The 27,491-nt window shown below is 29.4% G+C and overlaps 2 protein-coding genes and 1 long non-coding RNA gene across 7 annotated transcripts in view; 2 read left to right on the top strand and 1 right to left on the bottom strand.

The window, feature by feature from the left end:
- Positions 1–21,138, bottom strand: part of LOC143197763 (uncharacterized) — a 55,369-nt gene extending 34,231 nt beyond the window's left edge. For 2 of the 4 annotated variants that reach the window (XM_076406490.1, XM_076406482.1), the window contains exon 1: positions 20,988–21,138. In XM_076406490.1, coding sequence (XP_076262605.1) covers positions 20,988–20,999 — 12 coding nt within the window. In that variant the 5' untranslated portion in view covers positions 21,000–21,138. Of the gene's footprint in view, positions 1–482; positions 573–20,987 lie in introns of those variants that run through there. The other 2 variants (XM_076406491.1, XM_076406479.1) reach the window with 2 other exon arrangements.
- On the top strand, positions 5,639–22,181 carry LOC143197765 (uncharacterized). 2 transcript variants are annotated; one of them, XM_076406492.1, is made up of 9 exons: positions 5,639–6,014; positions 16,005–16,185; positions 16,239–16,426; positions 18,813–19,004; positions 19,058–19,167; positions 19,231–19,547; positions 19,606–19,757; positions 20,416–20,901; positions 21,287–22,181. In XM_076406492.1, the coding sequence occupies exons 1-9, from the start codon at positions 5,960–5,962 to the stop codon at positions 21,394–21,396; spliced, it is 1,791 nt and encodes a 596-aa protein (XP_076262607.1). In that variant the 5' UTR covers positions 5,639–5,959; the 3' UTR covers positions 21,397–22,181. The 2 variants fall into 2 exon arrangements, with proteins under 2 accessions (XP_076262607.1, XP_076262608.1); XM_076406493.1 differs by lacking the exon at positions 21,287–22,181 and adding an exon at positions 20,955–21,168 and having other exon boundaries at positions 5,642–6,014.
- A 1,384-nt stretch (positions 22,182–23,565) lies between these two features.
- Positions 23,566–27,491, top strand: part of LOC143197776 (uncharacterized) — a 29,147-nt gene continuing 25,221 nt past the window's right edge. The window contains exon 1 of the long non-coding RNA XR_013006068.1: positions 23,566–23,697. This is a non-coding gene — a long non-coding RNA (uncharacterized LOC143197776). The remainder of the gene's footprint in view (positions 23,698–27,491) is intronic.

Genomic DNA, 27,491 nt, shown 5'->3' on the forward strand with positions numbered 1-27,491 from the left:
GTTTATAAACAATAATTGGAAAGTGACAAATTATGTAACACTGTCATTCGAGTTCTTTTTTAAAGATTTTGTAAGTTTGTATCAATATGGTATCGAATTTGGACCATTCTTCTTTGTTTTAATCAATAAAACTAACTATTTTAGCAACGAATTTCAATAAGAAAAGCCTGATGATATAATTCATTTTGTTGTAACACTGAATCGGATTTGAATGAATCACCTGTCGATAGAAACTAATAGCTAAGATTAATAGTTTGCTGGTCAGTATCATTGACCTTGAAAATCATCTAATGATATTTATTATGTTTAATGAACAAGGGAAAAAATTTGGTGACGTGTAAAACATCGTTTGCTTTACCTTATTTGCGAATCGCAATACGGTTTTTGCAGCTGTAAGGTAACTTGGAGCAAATTTGACTGTCGTGACCAAGCAGAAATTTAAACGAGGATAGTACGGAAAAAATATATGCACTAGTACTTACGATAGGAGATGGTGAAAAAACTGGACGTTCACTAGACATTTCTTCATTAAACTAGTAGAACACTATGAAATCACACCTGTAAAGGCAGGACACAAAAAGCAAATAACAATAAGATCAGTTTTAAGTGCTGTTCTCGACTTCATTATTTCGCTTCTTTCACAATATTGGTGGAGCAATAAGTCGTACACTGCCTTACATAGGTTTTATTATTTAAAATATTACAACATTTTTAATGGTTGAAATTTGACTACAGTTTTAGTATATAGAATGTTGGAAATAGGTGAGTATAGAGTATGAAAATCCTTTCGAGCGAGTCTTATTTACCAAATATAGCTCTGTGTGACATCTTGTCTTAAAAAACCTATGAAATATCAGTTTTCTCAATCACATGGATTTCCAGTATGTCAATTCATTCAATGGTCTAGGATATAGTTCTAAGCATTCCTTGTTTTGGACAACCGTTTGATCTGATACATTTTCGACAAACATTGTTTTAGCTTAAGAAAAATAATACTGTTTTATAAAAGAACAATGCATGTGAAGATGTGAAGTAAAAAACTCTAGCTCTGCGTGACCTCTTTTTGTTTTAAAAAGCCTATGGCACTTCAGTTTTATCAATATCATGTATTTCCAGTACGCCAAAGTGTCCAAGAATGTTCTAGGATATAGCTGTTTTTAGCTTGTCGTAAACAACCTTTTGATCTGACACATTTTCGATAAAAATTGTCTTGGCTTAAGAAAAATAACACCGTGTTATAGAAAAACAATGCATAGCTACAGAAAAACAGATGTGCAGTAAAAAAAAACAATAAATATCAAGGATCAAGCACAATATTCACCAGATAGGTGATCTCTTGTTGTTGAATAAGCTTATGGCACTTCAGTTTTATCAATATCATGTATTTCCAGTACGCCAAAGTGTCCAAGAATGTTCTAGGATATAGTTAAAAGCATTCCTTAATGTAAACAACCTTTTGATCTGACACATTTTGGATAAACATTGTCTTGGCTTAAGAGAAATAACACTGTTTTTTAGAAGAACAATGCATAGCTACAGAAAAACAGATGTGCAGTAAAAAAAACAAATATCACGGATTAAGCACCATATTCACCAGAGATAGCTCTATGTGACCTCTTATTGTTGAAAAAGGCTATGGCACATCAGTTTTATCAATAACATGAATTTTCAGTATGTCAAAGCGTTCAAGAAGGGCCAAGGTTGTTTACAACAAAACAACCTTTTGATCTGATACATTTTCGATAAACATTGTTTCAGCTTAAGAGAAATAACACTGCTTTGTAAAAGAATAATGCATAGTTACAGAAAAATAGATGTGAAGTCAAAAGAACAACAAATATCATGGATCAAGCATCATATCCATCAGATGTGTGACTTCTTTTTGTTTTAAAAATCAATGGCACAATAGTTTTACGAATAACATGGATTTTCAGTATTTCAAGGTGTCCAAGAAGGGTCTAGGATATAGATCGAAGCATTCTTCGTTGCGAATAAGCTTTTAAATTTTTAAATGTTCAATAAATATTGCTTTAGCTTAAGAGAAAAAACACAGTCCTGTAGAAGAATGCACAGCTACAGAAAAGTAGATGAAAAGTCAAAAGAACAACAAATATCATGGTCAAGAGTATGAATTCACTATATGTCACTGTGTGAAATCTTTTTGTTAACTTATAATATAATGATATAATAATATGGTAATTCTGTTCTAATAATCGTTTTAATTAAATTTAATGTATTATAAGAGAAATGTTTTTATCTGTTAAAACAATCTACAAGCGTTATGAATGTAAGTTAACTGAAACAGGATAATAATGTCGGGCAGTGTACCTTCCGTGAAATATCTTGTAACTATAGACCGCAACTAAAACCGTATAACCGGAATACGAGCTTGTAAAAAGTTTTTGGATTTTTCATCGTCAAAAATTGTAACGTTGCTTAGCAGAGGCCCATAGGGAAAGGCTCTGGGAAACTTAAATATTTGAATAACAGGTGAATTGTTATGAACTTAGGCAAATAAGGTCGACATTTTGCGTTATATTGTTCTCGTTTTTTTTTTCGAGAGGTTTTTTTTAGTACGGTGTTCTCATTTCCTGGTCTAAAGGGAATAGATGGTGCTTTAATGGTTGCGTGTTTGCTTAATAAATTTTATTGCGATTATTCATTGCTTCTCGACGAAACCGATGTATATGGAGTGTAAAATGATTATCACGATTGAATATATTGTATAAATTTAGAGGGTAATGTTAAAAAGAATTCTTATTAAAAAATTGTTTGAAAAGCTCTCTAGAAAAACTACCGAAGTTCCCAAAATCTGAAATTTTATAGCAACATAAATGAACATGCTATGAAACAATATTCAGAATCAAATAGTCTCCCCAAGCTACTTGAATTATCTTAAGTTCACAACTACATGAAAATGTAACCAAAATCACCGGATCTACCACAATTTGACTATTTTTGGCAATGGGAATCTTACGTTTATGAAATTATGGTTAAATTCAAATACCTCCAGGATATATATCTAATGTTGACTGGAGATATGGTGAGTCATTTGTTAGATAGAGATATCAATGAAAATTATTTATTCTATTTATGAAAAAAAAATTGTAGGTAGGTATGAAAGATTTTCCTCTAAAAATAAACTAAAAAAACACTAAAAATATTGATTTTTCACTATAGTTGACGATTTACATGACAATTTGCATTTTAATTCTCTCTACAATATCTGTTTACATATATATATATATATATATATATATATATATATATATATATATATATATAGTATTAATAAATTACGATCTAACATTTGTTGAGCTTTACATTAGAGCGCTGAAAAAAAAAGGCAAGCGAATAAAAACTCCAATTTATTGCGTATTTTAATGATCAAATCATTAGAAAAAAGCGAAAAAAAAAGCGTTCATAAAAAATTCTGAGTTAATTAAATCAGATTATATACCGAAATAATTAGGCCTTAATTGAGTATAGCGATGATTTTGTTAGTTATTATGTGACGCCAAGGTGTTACGTCTTATTTTCCTGATTTATTATCACTTGGGAAAATATTCCACTGCGTTAATACGTTTTTTTTAAAATAGATGCTCATTGGATGATATAAATCGTGTGTTTATTATTATATGGACAGTAAAATTTACTATTGTACGGTGTTGATTGTTGCTTTATGTAGTTAGAAAGCAATTTATTTGTTAAACTTTGAGATTTATTAAGATTGAGAATGATTGTTATTATTTATTTAAAACATACTTATAAATGAGGGGTTACCATCTATCGTGGACTGGACAACAACAAATATGAACCGAAAAATGTTATAGACAATGAATTGCAATATTTATTGGATAAAACCCAGTGCAAACTTTCAAAGAATTTTCAGAGAGCTTAATAGTTGCTGAATCAACTGTTTCCAGCCGTTTATATTGCAATGGGAGAGATTCAAAATTAAATAAAATGATTGGCGATAAAAAGTGGACCTACTACGATAATCTTAAGTGTAGATAATCATGAGTTAGGCTAGGAGAACCATCCACATCAACACCAAAGCAGAATATACATGACCATAAAGAGAACTTGTTCACAAAAAGTTCAACATGGATACATGTTGCAAGAGTTGTGAAAGATACAGCTCGAATAGGAAGTTCTGCCGCATCCAACTTCCTTACCAATCATAGTACCCTCTGATTAGTACTTATTCAGATCGATGTAGCATTGCTTCGCAGGTATACAGATTGCAGAAAATAATGGAAGTTACTTTGATTAATATATCAGGCCTACAAATTAATTTTAAAGGATCTACAACACACGGTTGTGCTTACTGTGTATTAAATCGCATCGGGTACATTTGTAATGAACTTCGTGCTGAATCCTGACTACCGGTCTTCAGTTTTCAGTACGTGTCATTTCATCAAAGTGTGAACAAAACATTTTTTCAGTGCGTTGAAAATGTCTGAATTTGTACTGAGTAAATCGCACTTGCCTTTTTACTCACTAATTGAAGAAAAAAGTGGCTGAATGTCATCGAATGCTTTTTGAAGCTTATGACAGCCATGCTCCATCAACTTTGTTAATATTGATTTTGACGATTTTAAAGTGGTGGTTTTAATAATGAATACAAAGAACGTTCTGGACAGCCAAAACAATTTGGACACGAGGGCTTCGATGAGCAATTACTCTTCTGCATGATAATCCTCGACCACATATTGCAAAACCGGTGAAACAAACTTGGAAAGTGCTATCCCACTTGCCGTACTCTCCAGACCTAGCTCTTTCTGATTACCACTTGATTCGATATGACACATTGAGCAATACTTTACTTCTTATGAAGATGCCGATAAATTAAAATGGAATCCATAAATTGTCAGGAAGATAGGGAAAAGTGGCGATTATCGATAAATAATACTTTGAATAAAATACATTGTGCCGATTATTCACAATAAAGCTTCAAGTAAAAAAAATAATTTACAGTTATTTCTAGGTATATATTGTACCCATTTTTCTCAATAAGTGCCTGTTATTTTTTGTTTTTGTTGAATATACTGGTATTTTTTTTATAATTTATTTGTTTACTTTTATTAAAAAATAGTGTAGGTCAAATATATTGTTTATATGCTGGTATGGAGAAGATTAATTTTCTATGAAATTACGTAATAATCATTTGAAATACTATATTGGGTCATTTTAATAGCAATATTGAAGGGAAACACGACACACTCTATATATATATATATATTCTATATATATATATATATATATATATATAGAGTGATACACTCTCTCTATATATATATATATATATATGTATATATATATATATATATATATATATATATATATTCATATTTATTCGATAGATATATATTATTTATTTATTGATTGAGAGAATTAGTCTTAAGGAACAAAAATTGTTGTTTGATTCAGTTTTAGTGTGCCTCGTCAGCTTATCGAAAATCAAATGTGAGTAATTAAAAAAATGTTACACATGTGAGTCATCCCTTCTCATTCATTTCGATCTCCCTCACCCCAATCCTATTACGGTACACACATACACGCTATAGTAAACAACCCTCCTTCCACACCGGAACCTAAGCGATGGTCGGTACCCAGTAATAGTTGCGCTGGTTTCATTCATAACACGTCAAGACTCGACAACGATCGGTTCATTCAAAATCTTCGGCTGCGCTATACGTACACCTGTACTCAATCTACCTGAATCTTCATCGCGCTCTCAACTGGCTTTTTGGTCCCTTTCAACTATCCACACGGCCCACACTTTGCGTGTTTATCGAATTGTTCTTTGCGGTACTTGGGTGGTTCTTGTCTCGTGGGCATTTCGAATTTTTTTTCCCTCAATTTAATGTAGGCGGTAGATATTTCGAATTTTTTCGTAAGAAGGACGTCCTTTTTACCTTGCATTCATTATTGTCGTTATTCGATCTGGTGCGAAATGGAACGAGTGTTGTTCAATGTGTTTATGATCGTTTTTGTGGCTGTTATCAAATGTAAGTATTGTTATTTTTTTAATTATTATTTAAAAAAATTAATAGGTTTAAAAAAATCATCAGAAAATTTTTTTTTTCGAAAAAAAAAACATGTACAAGATGTTATATAAACAACAATATTTTTGCGTCTGATTATATTAAATGCTAAAGCACAAGCGACATAATCGCGAAATACGAACAATGCATCATTAAATGCAACAATCTCATCAACTGAAATTATGCTGACTAATTAAATACCGAATGGGGACTTATTTAAATACAAAAAGCTATATATCGCGCGTAATTCACCGGGTTTTTAAAAAATTATTGACCACAAACATAACAATTTCTATTCGAGACGCCTTCGTTTATATTTTTTTATTTTTTGATTAATATATTTTAACTGATCATGTGGGTTCAATATTTGGATGCGAAAAATAAACTAATATTTTATAATCTCAGACGTTTTAAATTTTATTTCTTTTAGTCTTTCAGTTTCGATAAAACAAAAACTTCTTTCGTCTTTTAGAAAGTTTGAAAATAATTACTAGCGGATTTCGAGTGAGGAGATGAAAAAGAATTAAAAAAAAAGAAAACCATTTCTAGCGGTTTCTTTTTCTATAAAGTATTTCCGCTGTATTGTTAAGACAGGCTGAAAAATATAATGACGTATTTTTATTTCTATTCGAAGGTAATGTACCATAAGGTTCTATATATTAAAATTAAATTCATATCATTGATTTTTTTTCTAGTTCCTTGTTTGACAAATGACTTTAAATTCGGTTCTCACAGGGTCATTGACCAAACAATTCGGTTTTTTCTTTCAATTTTATATATGCAAATATCTCTAACATTGAAATGAGAAGATTATAATTTATATTCGCCCACCATGATGCCAAGAATTAATAGTTGCGACAACTATTTGGATTTTTACTTTCATCTAGTTGAAAGTCGATGGAATACAGCTTGAACTGACTCATAGATCATTAAAATTTAAATTGCTAGCAAACGGAATTGACCGATACAGTGAAATAATGCATTATTTTAATCTTTGGAATGTGACCGTAGATATTAGTAACTCGAGGATACCGTATATGAAAAAAAAGGCAGAACGAGAAAAATGTATGTTTAGACATTTCGTTCTTCGATCCACTCAAGTTCACTGCGTGTTTTTGTTTTCTGTTATGCTAACAATTTTCTTATCCTACTTTAAAGTATACATTTCGATAGTTATTTAGCGAGTTATGACTTAGAAGGACCGCATTTTTTAAATATTCTTATATTTGTCATTGTTTCATGCTACTCATTAAAATAATGAATAAAATCAACGTTACTACAAATACTACAACGTATTTAGACCAAGACAAATTGCAACTGTTATTTGTACCTGCCTTATTCAACAAAATTCCTCAGGTGTTCACAATTTAGGACAGCGTTCTTCCTGGAAACTTGCTCCATTGTGTTTTGATATCCGACTAGAATGTTGCAAAATAAAAGAAACTAACAGGTGGGAAATATATATTTTTTTAAATCTAATCACCAGTAAAAACTATTGTATATAACACAATATTTGTAAACGTCCCGAAAAAAGGTTTGTTTTTCTACATTTTTTTTGAGATAATCATCTAAAATATACGGAACAACTGACGTGTGTTTACATGGTTATACATTTTAGTCACGGTTCTCTATAAAACATAGAAAACAGTACCTAAATATAAATACCAAAATAGTACGTGATCAATTTTATAATTTATATATATGTATACGTACGTTACACAAGAGAATGTCCATTCTTGAGCTTAATATTTCTACCATGTTTCGTAACATGAAAAAAAGGCGAATAGTTTTGATTCTCAAGCTTTTAATGCAATAAAAACAAGAACAAAATTTATTTAATGACATTATATTTTTTATTCACATAAAATATCTGTTATGACCATGAATAATCTCTATATTATCATGATCTACATGCCATGATTTTGATTGGTTTGGCCATCGACTGTACTTTTGGTATTATCAATTGACAGTTGAGAGATTCTAGTTTCTACAATCGCTTAAATATGACCTTAAGATGATGAAAATATCATGAAGAAGATGCTACTTGAGAATTATCGAGCTTTCGGTAAAAAAATCAGTTTTCCATCTTACTTTCCGGATTTGGTTCCACGTGAATTTTTTTAATTTCTGACTTAATAATTCTGGATTAATTTTTTATCTAAATCGTACGTGCATGGTGAATTAAAAGGTTGTAATTGACACTGTTTAAACAAGACAGAATAAAATAGTGATAAATAGCAAAAGAAAATGAACGACGCTCTCGAATACATTAAAAGGTAGTTTACTCCGCTACTAAAAGGAAGCATGTGATCTGAACATTTCCGAGAGTAAATTAAGACTGGCTTTTGTTAATTTAATATACTGTTAATGTTTACAACTAATGAAATTGCCTTCATTAACGGCATATAATTTTTAATGACCAATTAACCAGACCAAATTAAGCAACAGACAGTATAACAGAGTAATAATTTCTTGAATATTAATAAAAACAATAAAATTCATTTTGATTTTAGTTTCGAGATCAGTGACTAATAATCGAACTAACTAATCTAGATAAATACGAAAGTTCATTTTGTGGTTGTATATACAAGATGCCATTAAAGGTAACCATTAAAATAAGACCTACATTATACCCACACAATGAATTAAATATTGATTAATTTTTAATTATTCTAATAGTAAAATTTGATTTGGAAGCTTCGAAATTAATTATTAACAATTAATAACAACCTACATACTTGCTAAATTAATTTTGGTGTAATCTGACTTTTTTTTACATCAGTTAAAACACTTCCTAATAATTGTTTGTGGTCAGGTGTATTATATATATGGCATCAAAAGGAAAATTACTGTTATTATTACGGTATAAAGAGTGTGTTTTTTCTTCTATTAATAAAAAACATTCAAACTGCCTTTAAGATGGACGATCATTAATAATTAAAAATATCTATATGTATATTGCGATCATAATCCTGCTGGAACCCTTTTAAAAACCGGTGCTGCAGGTTTTAAAGGCCGGATACACCGTCTATACTAAAACTTTTGCAGGAATCTCTATAGGAACGGAAATTGGAGCTCGGGTCTGTTTAAGATTAGCAGGTGTTCAACTACCGCTTCATCTTGTAACACAAAAGCGGATTTTTCAGATGCAGATGATTAAATTAGTCTGGAAATATTGCAGTTGCAATTAGTGTAGGCAATGAATATTAAATAGTCAGCGTCTCGAGATGTGTATTCAATAGTAATAATGAAATTCTTCTGTGGTTATTTTAAAACATTTCCATTACTTTTCAGTTATTCAGTTTACGCTTCTTTTGCTTTAATAACAGATGCATAGATAATTAAAATTACATTTTAAATATGCTACCTGCATTATTATGTCCAGTTATGTCTAACACATTCCGGTTCTTTTTAAAGTTCCGGCATTGTTTTGATTTACCTGCCATTCAGATTTACTTTGTTCTTGAAAGAGAGCATTTTTCTATATGAATTCCAATAATTCTTATGTAACATTGATGTAATATTAATTTATCATATTTTTCAATATCAATATTTTTGATTGATTGATGGATTATAATGGGTTTAAGACATGGTGGAAGCCCTTGTTATTAACAACGTAAATACATCAAAATGTGTCATTCTTCTCTATGTTTGAGGTTCAGAATCAAAACAATAGTCAGATTCCGCAGATTTAGGTCCCTTAAGAGTAATTTCCTGATACAAAAAATATTTGAGCTTGTTGGTTAGATGTTGATTATGATGATTGATTAACTCACTTACTAGAAGAGAAGAATTTTCTGATAACAATTGATATTATTCTGATATATTGACATGATATATATTGGCATTCTTCGTATTCATATTATTACAATTAAAACTGTAAATCAAGAAATAACAAATTCCTAGTCGCATAATCGGTTAGCTGTGATAATTAATTTGTGTTGTTAGCAAGCAGACTTTAATATTAATTTTAGCCGTCGATGAAACCCAACCAGTTCAACAACTTTTTTTCAGCTTTCATCATAGAGATGGATAATTCAGTTCCTTTTCCTCTGTCATTAAAATAAATAGTCTAAAATGTCGAAAAATCAGATTATTATTTTAAGAATATCCATTTACATAACTGAGAATATAAAAATAAATATGTACCGCATCAGATTAGACTCGTATATAACCAGAAATCCTTCAGCTTATGGTAATTACGAAAGCCATCATGATTCACCTGCTCTTTTAATGATTTTATGATGAGTCAGATGTCTTAAACTATTAGGGTGGTTCACTTTTAGATTTTTATTCATTCAATTACGAACACTCGGTATTGATGTTATGTTTTTGTTTAAATTTAATTGATTAATTCACAATATCAAGGATAGCCTATTATTTTATTTGATTTCTTGGTAGTTTTATAACAATTAAATTTGACATGATTCATATATTTCGAGAAATGTAGAAAATTTTGGTTCTTTTTGGGTGAGTAAATAAGTGTTGATGCTGGGACAGGTTCAATCATAAATTCTTCTTCACACAATAAGGTTCCTTTCACACCATTGTGTTCTTAAAAAGATTAAATGTAATATAACCTAACGCATATGCATAAACTAAGCCATTATACGGACCGGTCAGTGTAATCTTCAAACCGGACGAATTTATTTTAGTTCACACGCTGAGACAAATTTAACATTTGCAAAAATTCTTCCTCGTATTTTTTTAATGGGCACCAAAGAATGCTTGAGAATAGAATACGAATAACAAAATAACCGTCTGGTGAATTTTGAAGAAGGTATTACATTTACAATGCAAACATTTTTTTTAGTGATAAAAAATGAAAATTACCTCTCTCGACTGTTAATGAAGTAGTACGCAAATAGATATAGTTAATTTGAAAAATTTGCATTTAAATGTCACCCAAGAAAATAATATTACCAAGGCAGCTCTGTTTTGCTATTTTAACTTTTTCTTTTCAAGAGAAAAAAAAACAGGGACTCTGAATATTATTTATTTAAGCTTGTTCGTATGCCCTATTCAGTATAGTCAAGAAATTCTTTAAATGTTGTTAGTGTAAGAGTTTTTAACCTAATTTTTTTGAATCCCCTGTCACATTTAGTTTCTGTACTTCATACTTTCTGAATTTCAGTAAATATTTATGTAAGGGTTTTTTACTTTTTCAGCATAACTGTTGTTATATTGAAAATAGTAAAAATTCCTATTATCCATGGAAAACAATATTTATTAAATGATTGCAGTGACCGGTTCGATCATTCCTATATAATTACATTAATTAATTTCATTGTTTGTTGCTTTATGAATATTTGAATACTATATCAATTATTTGTGGAATGTCGTGAGGGAGTTTTTTTTTAAAGTTTTCTGGCTTTAGCTTCGGTTCTGACGAGTTGAAAATCATTTTAGTTTTGAGAATAATTATTTTCTTCGTTTAAATAAGGAACAAGCTTACAGGGAGCAATAAATATATTAATCAACACAAAATTATTTAAAATTAAGTACCACATCGAATATTTAATAATTATTGAACTTTGTTACAAGATGGTTCACTATATAATAAAATTATTTTCTGTGTTTAAAATCTCAATCTGTAGCTAGTGTGGAAGAGGGTGAAATGAAAAAAAAAAAAAAAAAAACAAAAAAAAAACAGTAAGGTAATTCTTTTAATTTGGATACTAGTTTTGGACGGAGCTTTTAATGACTGTTGAGATGTCTGTAATTTTCATTGTGTGGCGGTATATTAAAAAGGGCCTCAATTCAGGTAAAATGTTGGGGCCCTTCAATTTGGTCTGCTTCAATATAATAATTGGCGCGTAGCTATTATCTATAGTTAGAGAAGCACAAGCTACTTGTACGTAATCACAATAATTTGAAAGCAGCTGCTTTAGCCCCCCATATTTTTTGTTTCACTTTTTTTTGTAATTATCCATGTTCATCTCAGATGGAATTCTCGAATGATAATTTAATAATTTGTAAGAATAGTTTAAATTCTTAAGGGTAACATTAAATTTTATAAGGTGGGACATCATTTGGTTTCTTTTTTATGAAAATAGTTTTTAAGTTATTGTTATTCATACTATGTGCGTATAAATCAGTTAATAAAAACATTGTTATGTTAAATAATACGGAATAAAACTGGTGTTAAACTGAATGAATAACTAATAGTTTATAACAACAGCGAAAACAACATTTCCTCTTGTAACATGAGGACGAAAGAATACAGTTACAACTTAATATAGTGAAATGTATAATGTATAATTAATACGTTAGAAATGTGGATGTTATGGCCATGTAGTAGCATGAAAGTGTGAGAACAAGATCGTGAATTTCATCTGCTTTGTAACGAAAACTGATCTATGAGAATGAGTTTAATTAGCAAAAAAATGGAAATGTTATTTAGGACCCAGCGTATAATTAGAATAAGTTCACTAACCATAAGACGCTATAATTAAATAGCGGTACCATATAACGATGATTCCTTGATTGTTTGCCTTGCCGTTTTGTATTTGAAATGAATAATGGCACAAAACCTGGCAAAAATCACCATTCTTAATTGGTTGTTTATCGTGAAATATACGGCACGAATCAATAACAACAACCAAAAAAAAAACAATTTTCTTCGTTTTTTTTTCCTCGTTCTCATTAGATTGCTTCCTAATAGCTCATCTTCAAAAACCCGAATAAAAGAAACTATACTTTTAAGAAAAAGTAGGGCTTTTATTTGATATGCGCTCGGTTGCCCAAGCGTAAATAATCGAAAATGGAATAGAAAAAATGTTGGAATCTAATTGACTTCAATAGAGAAAAAAAATATTCCTTCTAATTTCTACATCAATTTCTAATTGTATTTGGTCAACATTTGGTTAAAGTAATCCGTTATTAAGAATTTTTATCAGTTATTGTTGAAAAAACAGATTATTAAAGTAAACAGTTGTAAATGAATTTAATTTTGCCCTGCATATGGTAGGATCTCTTGAATCTTGTCTCTTGAATGACAATGCTGTTGAAATACTGTACATGTTGAAAGAGGCGTGAGCTGACTATTGCAGTTCGAATGGGAAGTTCTGCCGCACCCAGCTTACTCATCAGACATAGTACCCTCTGATTACTACTTGTTGGTTGGTAGTAATCAGACGGTACACATGGTTTCGAAACACTGAAAAAGTACGTTCTTTGGAAACAATATCGCTATGTTGTCAGAAAGATGAGAAAACCATATATTGTATCAATTTTTCTTAATGAATGCCTTTTTAAAGTGAAAAAATTGATCACAATATACGCAAACACCTTAAAGGTAAAAAAGTAAAGATAACACAGTTTACGGAAAAAGTTACCATTGAATTGTCAGAGTTTAGACCGTACAGTCTAAAACCTGTCACTATTATTTATTATCACCGTACCAAATAAGTTAACCTGTCGTCTCGGGAATAATAAAATGAAATTCACCTCCGTACAATAAGATAGGCCGAACCAATGTTGTAAAACATCTGAGTCTTATAGGGTGTGGTTCATTCCGAAGACAATGAATAGGGAAACATTCCTTTTCATCGCCTTTTTTTACATTACCCTTATTTAAACGCTATTCACAAATATCTATTCACATTCATATTTTCATTATGATACATAGATTTTTAAATACATTCTTAATCATTATTGCTTGCAATTTAATTATTGAAAAACAAAGAACTGTTATCGATGAAGTAATTTTTATATTATAATTTAATATATCCTAGAATAATTATATGTTATAATACAGAGTTCAGTGAACAAATTAGTAATCAAAAAATTGCAAACAAAACTACATAATATGATATTAAAATATCTTTAGATATATTTTTAAATATCTTCATAAATCTGTTTACTTAAATAAAAGTTAGAAAAAGGTGAAACAAATTTATGGACATATAAAAGTGTGTGTAATATGAATTTAACTAGTATTGTAAAACATTTGAGTTTAGTCAAAATGTAATTAAATATCCTGTCCTATATATAAACAACGACAATGTTGTCGTGTGTATTATATAATGAGAATTAATTAAAATATCCTAGACTATTTATATATTGGAAGGTATTCAGAAAATCCAATATTTAAGCAATGTAAACTTTTATAAGCTTCCTTTATAATTTGCCGAAGTATACCTGGGCACGGGTGATTTAAACGATGATGGAGTTTTTTCGAGATCTGTTTTGTGGTGTGTAAAGATATGTCGTCGTAATGATTCCATTCGAATGAAACCACAAAATTTCTGAAGGGGAGGGAGAAAAAACAGGACTAGATGTTGGCATTTTCATTCGGCTACTACATTTTTTTAAAACGCGGTAATGTGCGGTAACAAGTTAAGCTCTGACGATCATGCAGGTCGGTGACTTGTGAAAACGTCAGCCAAGCATAGCAGATTGTCAGATTTCGTTCCTACTATTCTTGAGCAAAAATATGAAATTCTTCCTTTACCGTATTCAAACAGATTCTTCATAGAAAATAGCGGAAATACCTATTATAATATTGGGTTTATGTTATTGCATGAAGTTTATTCGATGTTACGACTTAAGCAATACAATTGTTGTCGTGTGAATATTTTTCAATGCTGTAAAACTTTGGCTTCCTTATATACATCACCTTCAATATCATTAGAATATCATTATTATCCCACAACAAATAATATACTTTTCGTAAATATTCACATGTTTTTGTAATTAAATTTATCAATAATGGATATAATTACTCTTCATGATGCATGATGCTGTAATAATTCATAAATAACTTTTGAGATTTTAATGTCATATAAACAATATAGTTATACTCTAACCATTTCTCAGTCCTATATAAATAATTACTCCATATTTTATCATCATACTGTATCCTAGACTCACTGATCTTTAAGGACACCTTAATAGCATTAATACTTAATAGAATAACAAGTAATTTTGATGCCCTTCAGGAAATCTCGAAATATAAAAGGCATACTTGGTACATTCAGTTTCTATGGAATATATAAAATACATAGTTGGATGATTAGTTTCTTGATAAAGTGATAATTCTCATATGTGACGAAGTATTGGACTATATTCGGGAAATCCCGAAATATAAAAATCCACTCTGGTATATTCATATACCATACATATTTATTAGTTGGAGTAGTAGCGATAATCCTCATACCCAATGAAATACATTACTGTCGTAATATTAGATGATCCTCAGGAGATCCCGAAATAAAAAAGGCAACATTCTTACATTACAGTTGCAGGAGTAGTGATAATTCGTATATACAGTAAAGCAAAGTACTATCGTTATATTGGACAACCCTTAGGAAATCCCGAAATATAAAAGTCAACCCTTATCTCTCAATTTATATGACAAAATATTATATAAAATTATATAATATATAACACACTCAATTATTATACTCAAAGAAATACAGTGTTGTCGTAATACCGAACGACCTTCAATAAATCCCGAAATATAAAAGGCAACCTTCATACATTCAGTTCCTATAAAATATATAATTTATATAGTTGGAGGTGCATACGCAATGAAATAAAGCTTTGTCGTATTATTAGGCGATTTTCAGTTAATCCCGAAATATATAAGTCAACTCTTGTGTATTTAGCTTTTCCATATAATAAGTAAAAATACTATTGAGATATTCATGTTAACATTGTGTCTAAACATAAAAGAGTATGTAAAGTCAAGGAGTAACTGATCCTAGACCTGTTTATTATTATAACATGAAACAGTAACGATACATAAACTGGTATGTTGGTATAAACAACTTGTATACATAAAATTATTAAAATTAAACAGATTTTTTTAATGGGTGTGTACTGTATTCTACGGCAATAAATTGAAATAAGTTCACTATATATCTTTGATATATGTGTGTAACGTTAAATGGCACGACGTGGTACGTTTGTATAAAGTTCCCAATTAAACGCATTTCTCTCGTGTTCTAGGGGATTTTACAACAGCATCCTGCTATTTCTCGCAGCAATTTCAAGGAGAATTCGTAATGCAAACCTCAGCCAATGTAGGCAGCGGAATCCAATACAGCCCTCTCACTATAAATGCAAATTCTATATCGATTTGGGGTAATTGTCATAAAAGGCATGGCAATAACATCATTCTTATGTTCAAGTACGTTGACGAAGGTCAAGTTTAAAGGCCTGAATTAATGTTGTTCGTTTCAGTTTCAGCGCCCCGACTTGTTATAGATGTCTCCACTTGAAACTACGCTCATCCAACGTTCTTCAGGTGTTCGCTTCTAGTCAAGAGATTATATCGAAGTGTTTCACTAACATTGAATCAGCGGAAGCAAATTGTCCTTCGGAGGAATCTATCAAAACGCGTGGAGATATAGCGGAAATATTACTATTCAGTAAGTAGCTGCTTTACGTGAGTGAATCCTCTAGACAATAGCCGTTCAAAATTAGCTAATTGCCAATTATATTCTCGAACAAACGATATTCTTTAAGTACCAATCATTTACCAGGTGTAAATATTCATTTCTGCAAAGGATTAATTGATATTATTGAACATATTTTATCAGAACAAGTGCATTTAACTTTTAACCTTTGATATTCGTCATATTAAAATCGATTTAATCCATGTTTACTAGCAGTTTTGTCACTAAAATTGTATTATACTAAACTAATTTCTTCGTTAGAAGTAATTGCAAAGCAGCGAGGACGAATTATTTCATTTATTGCATTTTCTCTTATTAATTATTTTTATTTCGAAATTCTTTGGTTTTATGTTGTTAATTGTTGCTTGCAGCACAATATAATTGATTGTTTAATAATATATCATTTAAATTTAATTAATATGTTGTTTCTTATTACAAAAATTGTAAATGAATCACTAACTCACTCTACATTTAACTCAATATTTTATTGTGAAGAATAATGCTAATGCGTGAATATAATGCGAATAAGTTCTGCTAATTATTCGTTTTTCTGGTAATATTTGTATGAAAATGAAGGTGTTTCAGTACCTAAACATGGGTCATCAATTGAAACAAGTAATAACTGGATAGGGTAATACAGCAGATAACAATTCTACTACAATAACACTAGGCCACAGACATATTTAAAGATTCGGCTAAAATTGAGAGAGATTGGCTTGAAAATTTTGATGAACTCGCCATATAGCCTGGACCTTGTTCCGTTTGACATAGTTCCGGTCTCAAAACTGCAAAACTCTCTTAATGGTGTAAAGTCGATTCAAAAGAGAAAAAGGGACTACTGTTATGGAATTATTGCTTTATTAAAAAAATAACAAAATGTCATCGATAAAATGGCACACATATCATCGATTAGTATTTGAAATTCAACTAAATAAATTTGAAAAACATGAAAAACAACTAAAATTATTTGTTCTACTTTTTAGTAGATTTATTTAAAATCTATCTAAAAAATATCATAAAATAATAGGTGAAAAACTGTGCTTATATAAAAGTGCTCCTATATCTTCTCGAGCGAAGCAAATGTAAGAATAAGAAAAAGACTTCATTGATCAACAAGTTTATAGTTTTTGATTTTTGAGTCGGAGAGCATGGCTTGCCATAGGTGTAATTTAGCAGGTGCAAGAGAAGCAGGTTGACCTCGAAAGGAAGTATTTATATTAGCGAGAAGACTCTCCGAGTCTTAAAAGTTCTTAATATATTTTTTATGATGTGATAAATCAAGTCGAATACATAAAACCATTGAATTAAGATATAAAAAAATGTTATTTTATTTGCCGGCATCTATAAATAAACTGGTTTAATAAAAATTAGCTCCAGTTTCTTGACAGTTCAGACGATTTTTTTTTTGTGGCCGCTTCACTAATTGGAAATGGAAGTCATAGATGATACCTTGTATGTCTAAGTTTTTTTCTATCGTTTCCTTAATGGATTTCGCTAAAATCGCTTGGTAAACAGTTTACGAAATCAGTGCAGGAAACATTATGTAACGTTTGCACAAATACAAACGCATTCCACGTTATTTGAATACGGATTCTTGCGATTTCATTTTTAAGATCATGGTCCGGTGAGATTTTTTTGAAATAATGACTCAAAATACATTTAAATACAACACCCAACTATTTCCTGTCGGTATACGCCTTAGTAATTAACTAGTTTTAATAATATCACATAATTATTGTTTAACCTCCCTCTCTAAAAGGAAAAAAAATAAATAAAAATAATATTAAATCAACAATGAGATTTTTAGTATTTTTAATTATCCCAATAAATGGAGAATCATAGTTATTGACTCATAATTTGGTATAAAATAGATTTTTTCCAATTATCTTTATAATAAACCAGTAACTTATTTCCGACTTATTATTTGTCTTGTTGAGTTGTTCATTTTAAGAATGATACTATAATAATAACAATATACACTACTCTATATGAGGCATAAATTTTCTGTATTTTATTTTCTTTCAAGTTGCGAAACTATTTTTGAAAATCTATGGGTGTATTATCTGATAAATATGGAAGGGTATGGTAGAACAGTAAATATGATGTTCTTATTATACCCAGTAGATTCATTATTAGTATATAATTAGTTTTTGAATGCTTAATCAAGTGTCTACATAACTGTTTTATTATAAATACAGCATTATGGTAGTAAATCCAATAATTTTTTCATGGGTACAGTATTTATTTTTTGGAAAACTTATAACGACTTTATATTTAAACCAGATGTATGTAATTCTGGTTGCTGTCTTTCTCTTTTCCTTCATATAAAATTATTATGATAACAAAATTTGTTTTGTAGAAACTAAGGATTACCAAAACCTTGATACCCAAAAACAATATTGCCCCATCGATGGGAAATATTATACGAATTATAAAGGAAATAATCCATTAAGGCCTCAAGAATGTATCGGTTTTAATTCAACAGTGGATACTTGTCCATCAGGCTCCACATTAAATTTTAGATTAAGAAGTTGTTCGTTTGATAGCTATGGTAATATTTTTTCTTATTTTATATGAGTTTTAAGTTACTAGATATTATTTTAGATTTGAGATTTGATTGTCTTGGACATTGGAAAGGGTCTAACAATGATACATTTCTGGTTTTTACGGACAGTAGGCATTTGGACGGTCAAAAACCAAAATACCGATGCGCTGTAAGCAACAACATTGAACTATTTTAACATATTCCGGTATTAACAGTTTTTGTTTTGTTTTAGCTTTACAAACAAGATAAAATCTCAGGCACTATTCAAATGGCCGTAAGCAGAGACTCTACGTGCACGAATGGTCTAACCAACGCTACTAATGGCTTTGAAACGTTTGTCCTGTCACCGAAATCTGAAAGTCCATGGCCACCGGAAATCAGGTTCGGCATTTGCAGCTTCCCGAAATGGATGTTCGGTAATTGGGAATATGTTCGAGTTCAGGAAGATACGATTGTTTATAAAGATCACAGCTCCTTTAAAACTTACACCATTAAATGCGCCGGAGAACAGGAAGACAATAAATATCTGATTTTCAGCAGGACTCAATGGTATAAAACTCGTTATAATAATTTATTCAATGTATAACAATGATAATTATTGTTTTAGTGATGAAGAAGCATATAATTGCATTAGAATAGCTAATAGAAGCAAAAATATTTTAGAATTTCAATTAGGAACAAATTCAAGCCGTAGTAAAGATCCTTATACACTCTGTTCTAATGATAATTTTGATAATAATTCATGGATTACACAAGGACGTAAGTTAAACATTAATATAAAAGGTTTTTAATTTTTTAATAAAAGCGTGTCGATATTCTCATAATGGTATTGGTCAGTAACAAATCCTTATATGTAAATCAACACTTTTTTCGAGCTTATGAAGAGTACATTTCTGTAAATTTTAGCTATTACAAATTAAATCCTAATGGATATTTAAATATCATAAACTTAATTTATAGTTGTGATAAAATAGAATAAAAGAACAGATTATTTTAATAATCTAAATTACTTTTTTATCATTAGGCAACCAGTTTTACGTTTTGTATTAACTGCAATAGTATGCGGAATGCTCTGACTGTTATGCTATTTTAAATACTGATTAATTAATATCCGTTTCTTTCATTTTACTTTTCATTCTTACATAAATAACCTTGATCAATATTATCAGCGATTTTCATATAAATACCATACATATTTCGTATATGAAAGTAATTAATATTGTTTGTTTAAATAATTCGAATTAGTGTTAAAAATCCGTGGTGTTTATTGTCGTTTGACGCTGGGATATAAATAGTTACTGAATAGTTTCTGATTAGAAAAATAATGAAGCAATAGTAATAATTCAAGGTCTATCTTGTCACAATGTTTGTAAAATGTATTAGATAGTCAAATATATGACATATATTTTATTTATAGGTCTTGATCTTGCAACGTCAATGCAGAATGGTTTATGTCCAATAACAGGGGAGTATACGGGGCGAATTCCTGATGCGACTGATCTATGTACGAAACTATGGTCCGACTGTAGAGCCCCTGAATTGATGTATTATCAAGTATCGGACTGTACGTCAAACGAAGTATATGAAGAACGGGAATATCAATGTTTAGGACATTGGAGCGAATCGAATTTATTATACACTTACACGGAAAGGAAAGACGTAGCCGACAGCACTTACGAATGTTTTGTCGGATTAATTAAAACCGACAAAGAAATATACATTAAAGAAGCGGGAGAACATTGTCAGAGAAACGTAGAACCTTTAAAATACGGCATGAAATTAACTAAAACAAAAAACATTTATTCTTGTGCCGACAGAAGTACCGAGAACCCTGATGACGGGTCCTCGATTCCGTCTCGATTCAGTACAACCGCGCCCAAAATGACGACTAGCAAATCGATCGGTAAGATATTGATTTCCCTCTTATCTCTCTTATTGTCTTTATCATTTTCTCAGTTTGAAAACAATGTAAAATAGAAAAGCACTTACCCGAGACTCCATATTCTTAGTAGAGTATCCTGTTCAAGAATTCCAGCACAAACACCGTAGAATTGCTGTCTATCTAACTCAACAAAAATTTTATTACTGTTTCTATAACACCAGCCAATGTCAATATTTACTATGTGATAAAAAAACAGCGAAAATAAAATTAGCACGTTGCATAGTTTAATTGATTTCTAAATCCTGTGGTTTTACAAACACTCCATAACGAATTCGAATTTTTTCTTAGAAACATTGAATTTTTCTTTTGTATATTTAATTATGTATATTATTTCTTTTTTTTGCAGATTCGAATGCGATCCCCGAATTACCACACGATAAGCGGAATGGTGGCGGGAAACTGTCAATGCCAACCATATACACATTATTGTTGTTTCTATTATTCAGATATTTATAAATCAAAGACTTATAGCTTTAAACTAAAATATTAGATTGTCGAGAAATTAATACAAGCTTTAAATTATTAGGACCCTGAATTAATTATAAGGCATTCAACTGAGGCATTAAAAATAATAATATGCACGTTATATTTACCAGACAATGCTCCATCGGATTAAAATTTTTCTCAAACTATGGAGCATAACTAGATTAAAACATGTACCTTCTTCTTTCAAATACGAAAATCTACTGCACCTTGAAAACTAAAAGTATTTTTTTTATAATAAATCATTGAATTTATAAACAATAAAACAATCCCTTAAAATTAATTCACGGTCATTATATAAACCGATAAACCGTTACATTTTGCTCATTTTAATTCCCCAGACAATCTAACAGTAAATGATATTTTGATTTGACGTTAAAATAACATTTACTTACAAATGACTTAATCTCACAATTTTTGTTTCTTTTCCTGTAGTTCCAAACACTTGCCAGACTTTACAATTTAATTTATAAAACAATGACTTTATAGTGTTTTGTACTATACTAATATTTAAAGAAATGTCCCATATCATAAACCAAAACTAAAAAAAAATCCCCAGACTTATTTATGTATTTTTTTTTAGAATTTTGAGATTTTCTTTGTTTGTAATATAGATATAAAAATGTTTAAATGTTCGTATGCTTGTGTGACTGTATGCAGTTATTGTATGTTCTTGATTTAGATTTAAACATATTGTGATGTATATTATTAATTTATTTAGTTTTCATAATAAATTTTGTCTACGTTTCAAAAAAAAATCTGTTTATTTTTTAATATACCAATCATTATATTTCAATATAAAACAGCAATTTTGTATAATTGCGTGGGGGATGATAAAAAAGTTCCATATTTTTGACATATGGTTATTAAAGAGCCGATAACCTGGAAGAGTTTCTTGAAAAATTAAAAAAACTCTCAGAAATAAATATCAAAGTTTTCAGAATTTTTTATAACGCGTTTAAAATATTCTTCCCAGCTTAGCTGTAAGATGTTTTTATGTATACTGAACCTGAATAAGATTAAGCAATGATTTATGATATAGTATTGATAATTATCACTTGAAATAATCCAGTTTCTTTAAGACAAACACTATTATATTGTATATGACTATTATGGGCTATTGAAGGTTACTAAAGTATCGTTGGTTAGTGAAAGCGTATGTGAATGACAATAAAAATATTATGGTGCGTTGAAAATTGAGCTAGTTGCGTTTCTTGTAATTGCAAGCAAAGTCCCCAGCTAAATATAAAGAGGACGCTAGCCAACAGGCATTCATTAACTTTGAGAATATTGATTTTCTATTCATATTGATTTAAAATATTGCAATTTTATTTTCGATACACTTTTGATTTGATATTTTCCAATTCTCTTCATGTACCTATATTCTAGAAAACTGTAAGTTATCTACAGAATTTTATACAAAGTGGTCGTAAGAGGTCGCTTATGTTAAGATATCAAAGATATTCTCTAGCACCCGTATTACCACTTACAACATTAGACAGAGCCAAAGAAGTTAGGGTAGTAAAGGGATTTACTGGTTGCATAATACTGGAAAATATTTTACAGGCATAATTGATTTATTGATTATAATTAGTGATGTTTATTATAGCTTGCATAATTACTAATATTGATATATATATATATATATATATATATATATATATATATATATATTTAGTTAAGTAAAATCTGATATTAGCAAGTTTTAGTTTATTTAACAAATGGGTATTATTTAAATATATATTAATAATATACATGGGGAATAACATATTTAGTATAAGATAAAGTTTATATATAAGTATATGTTTCTAGAGGCTAATATCTATATACATAGATGGTTGCCGATAATTCAGTAACTGAAATGACTAATTTTATGTTATTTTAAAATGATAAACAAGTGTATTCAATTGAAAAAGTACACAATACATGGGTTTAATACAATTCTCATATATATGTCAAGAATTTCAATACAGAGAGGGACGGAGATATGTTGATATATTTAGTGCTAGACTAAGAATATTTGTTTAAATAATTCCTAGATGTTTTAAGTCGTCAAATCTAGACGCACTGTGTATTTTTTAAAAAAGCGGTGAGACAGTCGTGTGGTTAACAGACGCGCTAAATCCTGAGGGTGCGCAGATCAATGCTTGCCGCTGGGACTGTGTGATCCCGTATTCCCGACTCATAATTTGCCGTAGCGCACAGTTCTATCGCTTATCGCATGAGGTTCGTGAGTGTTCTCATCGGAAAAGATCGCCGCTTCCGATTTGCAAGGTAAAAAAAAGACAGTCGAAAAATTAACATTTTTTTATTGCGGCTAATTGATTAAAATGTCGTTGTTCTCTTAATATTATTGCCACAACTTTTTTATCTGAGTAAATTTTTTAGATATTTCAAATTTCTTTAACATAAAATATATTTTTTTAAACAAAAATGAAGTAATAAACACAACTGATATATAACGTTCCTATAATTCGAAGAATAACATTTTTAATACGAATCCAACCAGTTTTCATTCATAATTTAGGAAATTTCAAATAATATATCACAAAAAATCAAACAATAATATTTTGTTACTTCTATATATATAATATCATTGTGTTGACGTTCATTTCTTGGATTTAAAACGAAACCAAAGTTTTTTTTATTACATCCTAAAAAGTATTCTTTCATGTTTTAAATTAATTAACTCATCATTAAGTGTTGTAAGGGTTTAAAACTATTCTAAATCGATTTAATCTCGATTAGTATTAATTTTTTATTTTTTGGATCGTTTTTACTCGTATTTATAATCCAGTGGCCACAAATGCCTTCAATTGTTTTTAGTCAAACAATAGTAAACCCGATCAAAGTGTACCAAAACAAAGATAAATCGGGATTTGTTGATATTTGTATGGTGATTATTTTTGATATCTGCTTTCGATTGGAAATGTGGTATCTCAAAATTTATATTTTAATTGAAAATAAAATGTAGGAATGAGTGTGAAAATCAACTTATTTTTGTTACCCTTGGAATATTTCCTGTTTTATTTATTATTAAGTAATACACAATTTTGTATCAATTATTTACAATGTTTTTTTCCTAATTACTGTTATGTGTAACAAACAGGAAAATATATTTATTTATCGATAAAAACAAAGGAACCTTGCATATAATTATATTTTGAACAAAGTTCCTTATGTAGCCATGACATGTTTCTATCGATGTTTTATATCTCATGCTAAAAAAAACATAAACAATTATTTCTGCCAATCTCGTTTTTGGTTTTTTTTGTTATAAAATAAACATAAATACAGTTCAAATTTATGAAACTGAAAACCATCTCATGATATAAATACAATCGATGTATATACGTGAAACTTCATCTATTTTTCCAGTAATTGTTTACCATTGTGTACGTCATCTAATAAATCTTTGTTTATATTAGCAAATCGTAAACATTTTTTTGGGAAATTTGCTAGATGGAATAAATATATTAAATATTATTATTTAGTTACATGTACATGCTTAATAAAAGGCCTTTTACACTTTTCACTTATATATATAATTTGTTATAATTAGTCGTTTTTATCTAATGTTTAATTAAAGGATAATATGAATTTTTAAGGGTTGCAAAATAAAGCTTCTGTAAATTTTAAATTTGATTTTGATATATTGTGTACTTTATTATTGATTTATTTCATATCATAGATAGCGAACAAGTCTGAAGGGGCAATATCTGGTGAATACTACATGTGAATGTTTCTAGAGATGTCACAAGATATAGATTAGAGTTGTCATGTTGCAAAACCATTTTCCTTTTTTGTCTGTGTAAATTTTTTTTTTAAATACTCGGTTCAAACGAATTACTTGCAGTTGAATTTGTGCAGTTTAAGCTTCATGTTTCTCATCCTTGAAACTACTCGGCTGGCCAGAGCTAATAATTAATATTCTCCTGACTTTCGTCTGTGTAGATTTTTTTGAATTACACAAGAACATTTTTTGAGTTAGCCACATTTGAAATGGCGTAATGACACAAACATGACACTGATAGTTTAATATAAAGTACATAAATCAAATAGATGATAATTTTTGTATTAATATGAAACTGTTCATTCTTATTACTTATTTCGATTCATTTCGTCAACTAATATCAATTCGTTCAAGTACCTTTTTAATTTGTAAATGTAATTTTTGTTGTTGAATGGAACTACTAGTGTACGTTCGCTCACTGTTATCCATTATTTAGATTGTGCCCGTGGCTTTATAAATATTTTCTGAGTATTGTTTCTTGTTTTTAAGTTTCCTTTTGTTAGAGAAAAATACGTTCCCCATGGAGAATAATAAAGAACTTTCAGCCATTTTTCTTGAGAGTATTTTACTTGCCCATTAAAATTATACTAGAGAAGTTATATTAAAATTAATGTTTATTTTAACACAGGAGGGTTCCGAATCTGTTGATCTTTTATTTTCATCGTTTATATTTCATATTTCGTGTATAAGACAGCTGGACCTAAATCTGGAAAATACGGTAGTGTTAAGCAACTATACTGAATCATTTCCTGTTAAATCGACATAGTAAACAACGTTTTAATAAGTAATAATATTGTGAATTACATAAACACATTTTGGTGATATTTAATATGTTTCACGTCAAATCTGATAATGTCGTCATCATTTTCTTTGACTTAATTTAAGTCGATATTGGGAATGAAGCGAAAGAATGAATAACACGAACACGTTGATTATTTATCTAAGAGCTTCGGATATATTGGAAGTAAAAATCAGCCGCGATATAAATAAATCAGCTTTATTTTTTGATGGCGTCTTTATTATAACGATTATTACTATTTCTCGTTATATATACTGTTTTTTTTGGACAGTGTAAATACAGCTTCACTATACAAGGTAATATAGTTTTTTTATCCAACGAAAAAGATCGAAATATAGATATTTTTGTTCACAGATATTTTTTAAAATAATAAAAATCATCATATGTTATTGGAATTTTAAATAGTGTTGTTCAATTTTGAAGTATATAGTCGATATATTTTGATTCATATCGATCATTATCATACATATGGTATGCGTAGTGCTGTATATGCTATACAAGTATTGATCATTTAAAAGTTTTTTTTTGTTTTAAAATCACTAATGTCCAAACTTAAATATTCTTGTTTTTGTGGAGTCAAAGTTATTTTTCATTTTTATTTATTCGAGGAATCTTTCCAAACAAATAACAATCGAATGGAACAAAGTCTGATGAATCTAGTAGATGAAGTAATTTTTTTTATTGCAGTACGTAGACTTTCATAAATATAATAAGATACAATCGATATTTGTCATATTTTTAAGTGCTTGAGTGTATATTGATCAGCGATGTATTTATATGAATGATTTAATGGAATGTATTGCCAGAAAAATGGGAAAAAGTTGTAGAAAATGATGAAAAATCAATATATATATTTCAATCAATATATATTGCACCAATTTTTCCCAACAAATGCCTTTTTAAAGTGAAATAAAAGATCACAGTATACGCAATCACCTAACAGTATTTTTTAATTGAAAATAATATTTAAAATTAGTAAAAATAAAGATATTTTTTGAAAGTTATTAACTAAATGGATTTCGGTTGTTACTAAATCATTATTGGCCCAGCGGATCATCCGAATTATTCTTTTCCAATACACACAAAGCAAATTTATCGAATATGAGAGGTAGTAAATAATTTATTATCTAATTCATTCGTTGTAGTAAGCACCCTCGTTATTAAAATATTCATTCAAAGAGCGTTTTAAAAAGAAAATTTAAAAAGTTTGTTTTCTTCTTCGGCTGCCTTGTGGTCTCTGCTCTTAATTTATTCATCATTATTATTTTTCGTCGCGAATTTACCAATATTATATAAGTAATTTATACTTTCTGCTTCTAAAATTGTTCCAACAATGGTGAATAAAACAACAACAATAATATATTATACATTGTAAGTAAAATTCAACTGGTTCTGTTAAATAGTGGCGTGAATGTGTTTTGTTCAACAAGAAAATGGAAAAATGTATTTCAGCAAAGTGTTGGCCATTTGACTATA

This window comes from Rhynchophorus ferrugineus, unplaced genomic scaffold (assembly GCF_030347505.1).
Source record: "Rhynchophorus ferrugineus isolate W39M unplaced genomic scaffold, kcgeb_rfMv2 rfM5, whole genome shotgun sequence".
Classification (NCBI taxonomy): Eukaryota; Metazoa; Arthropoda; class Insecta; order Coleoptera; family Curculionidae; genus Rhynchophorus; species Rhynchophorus ferrugineus.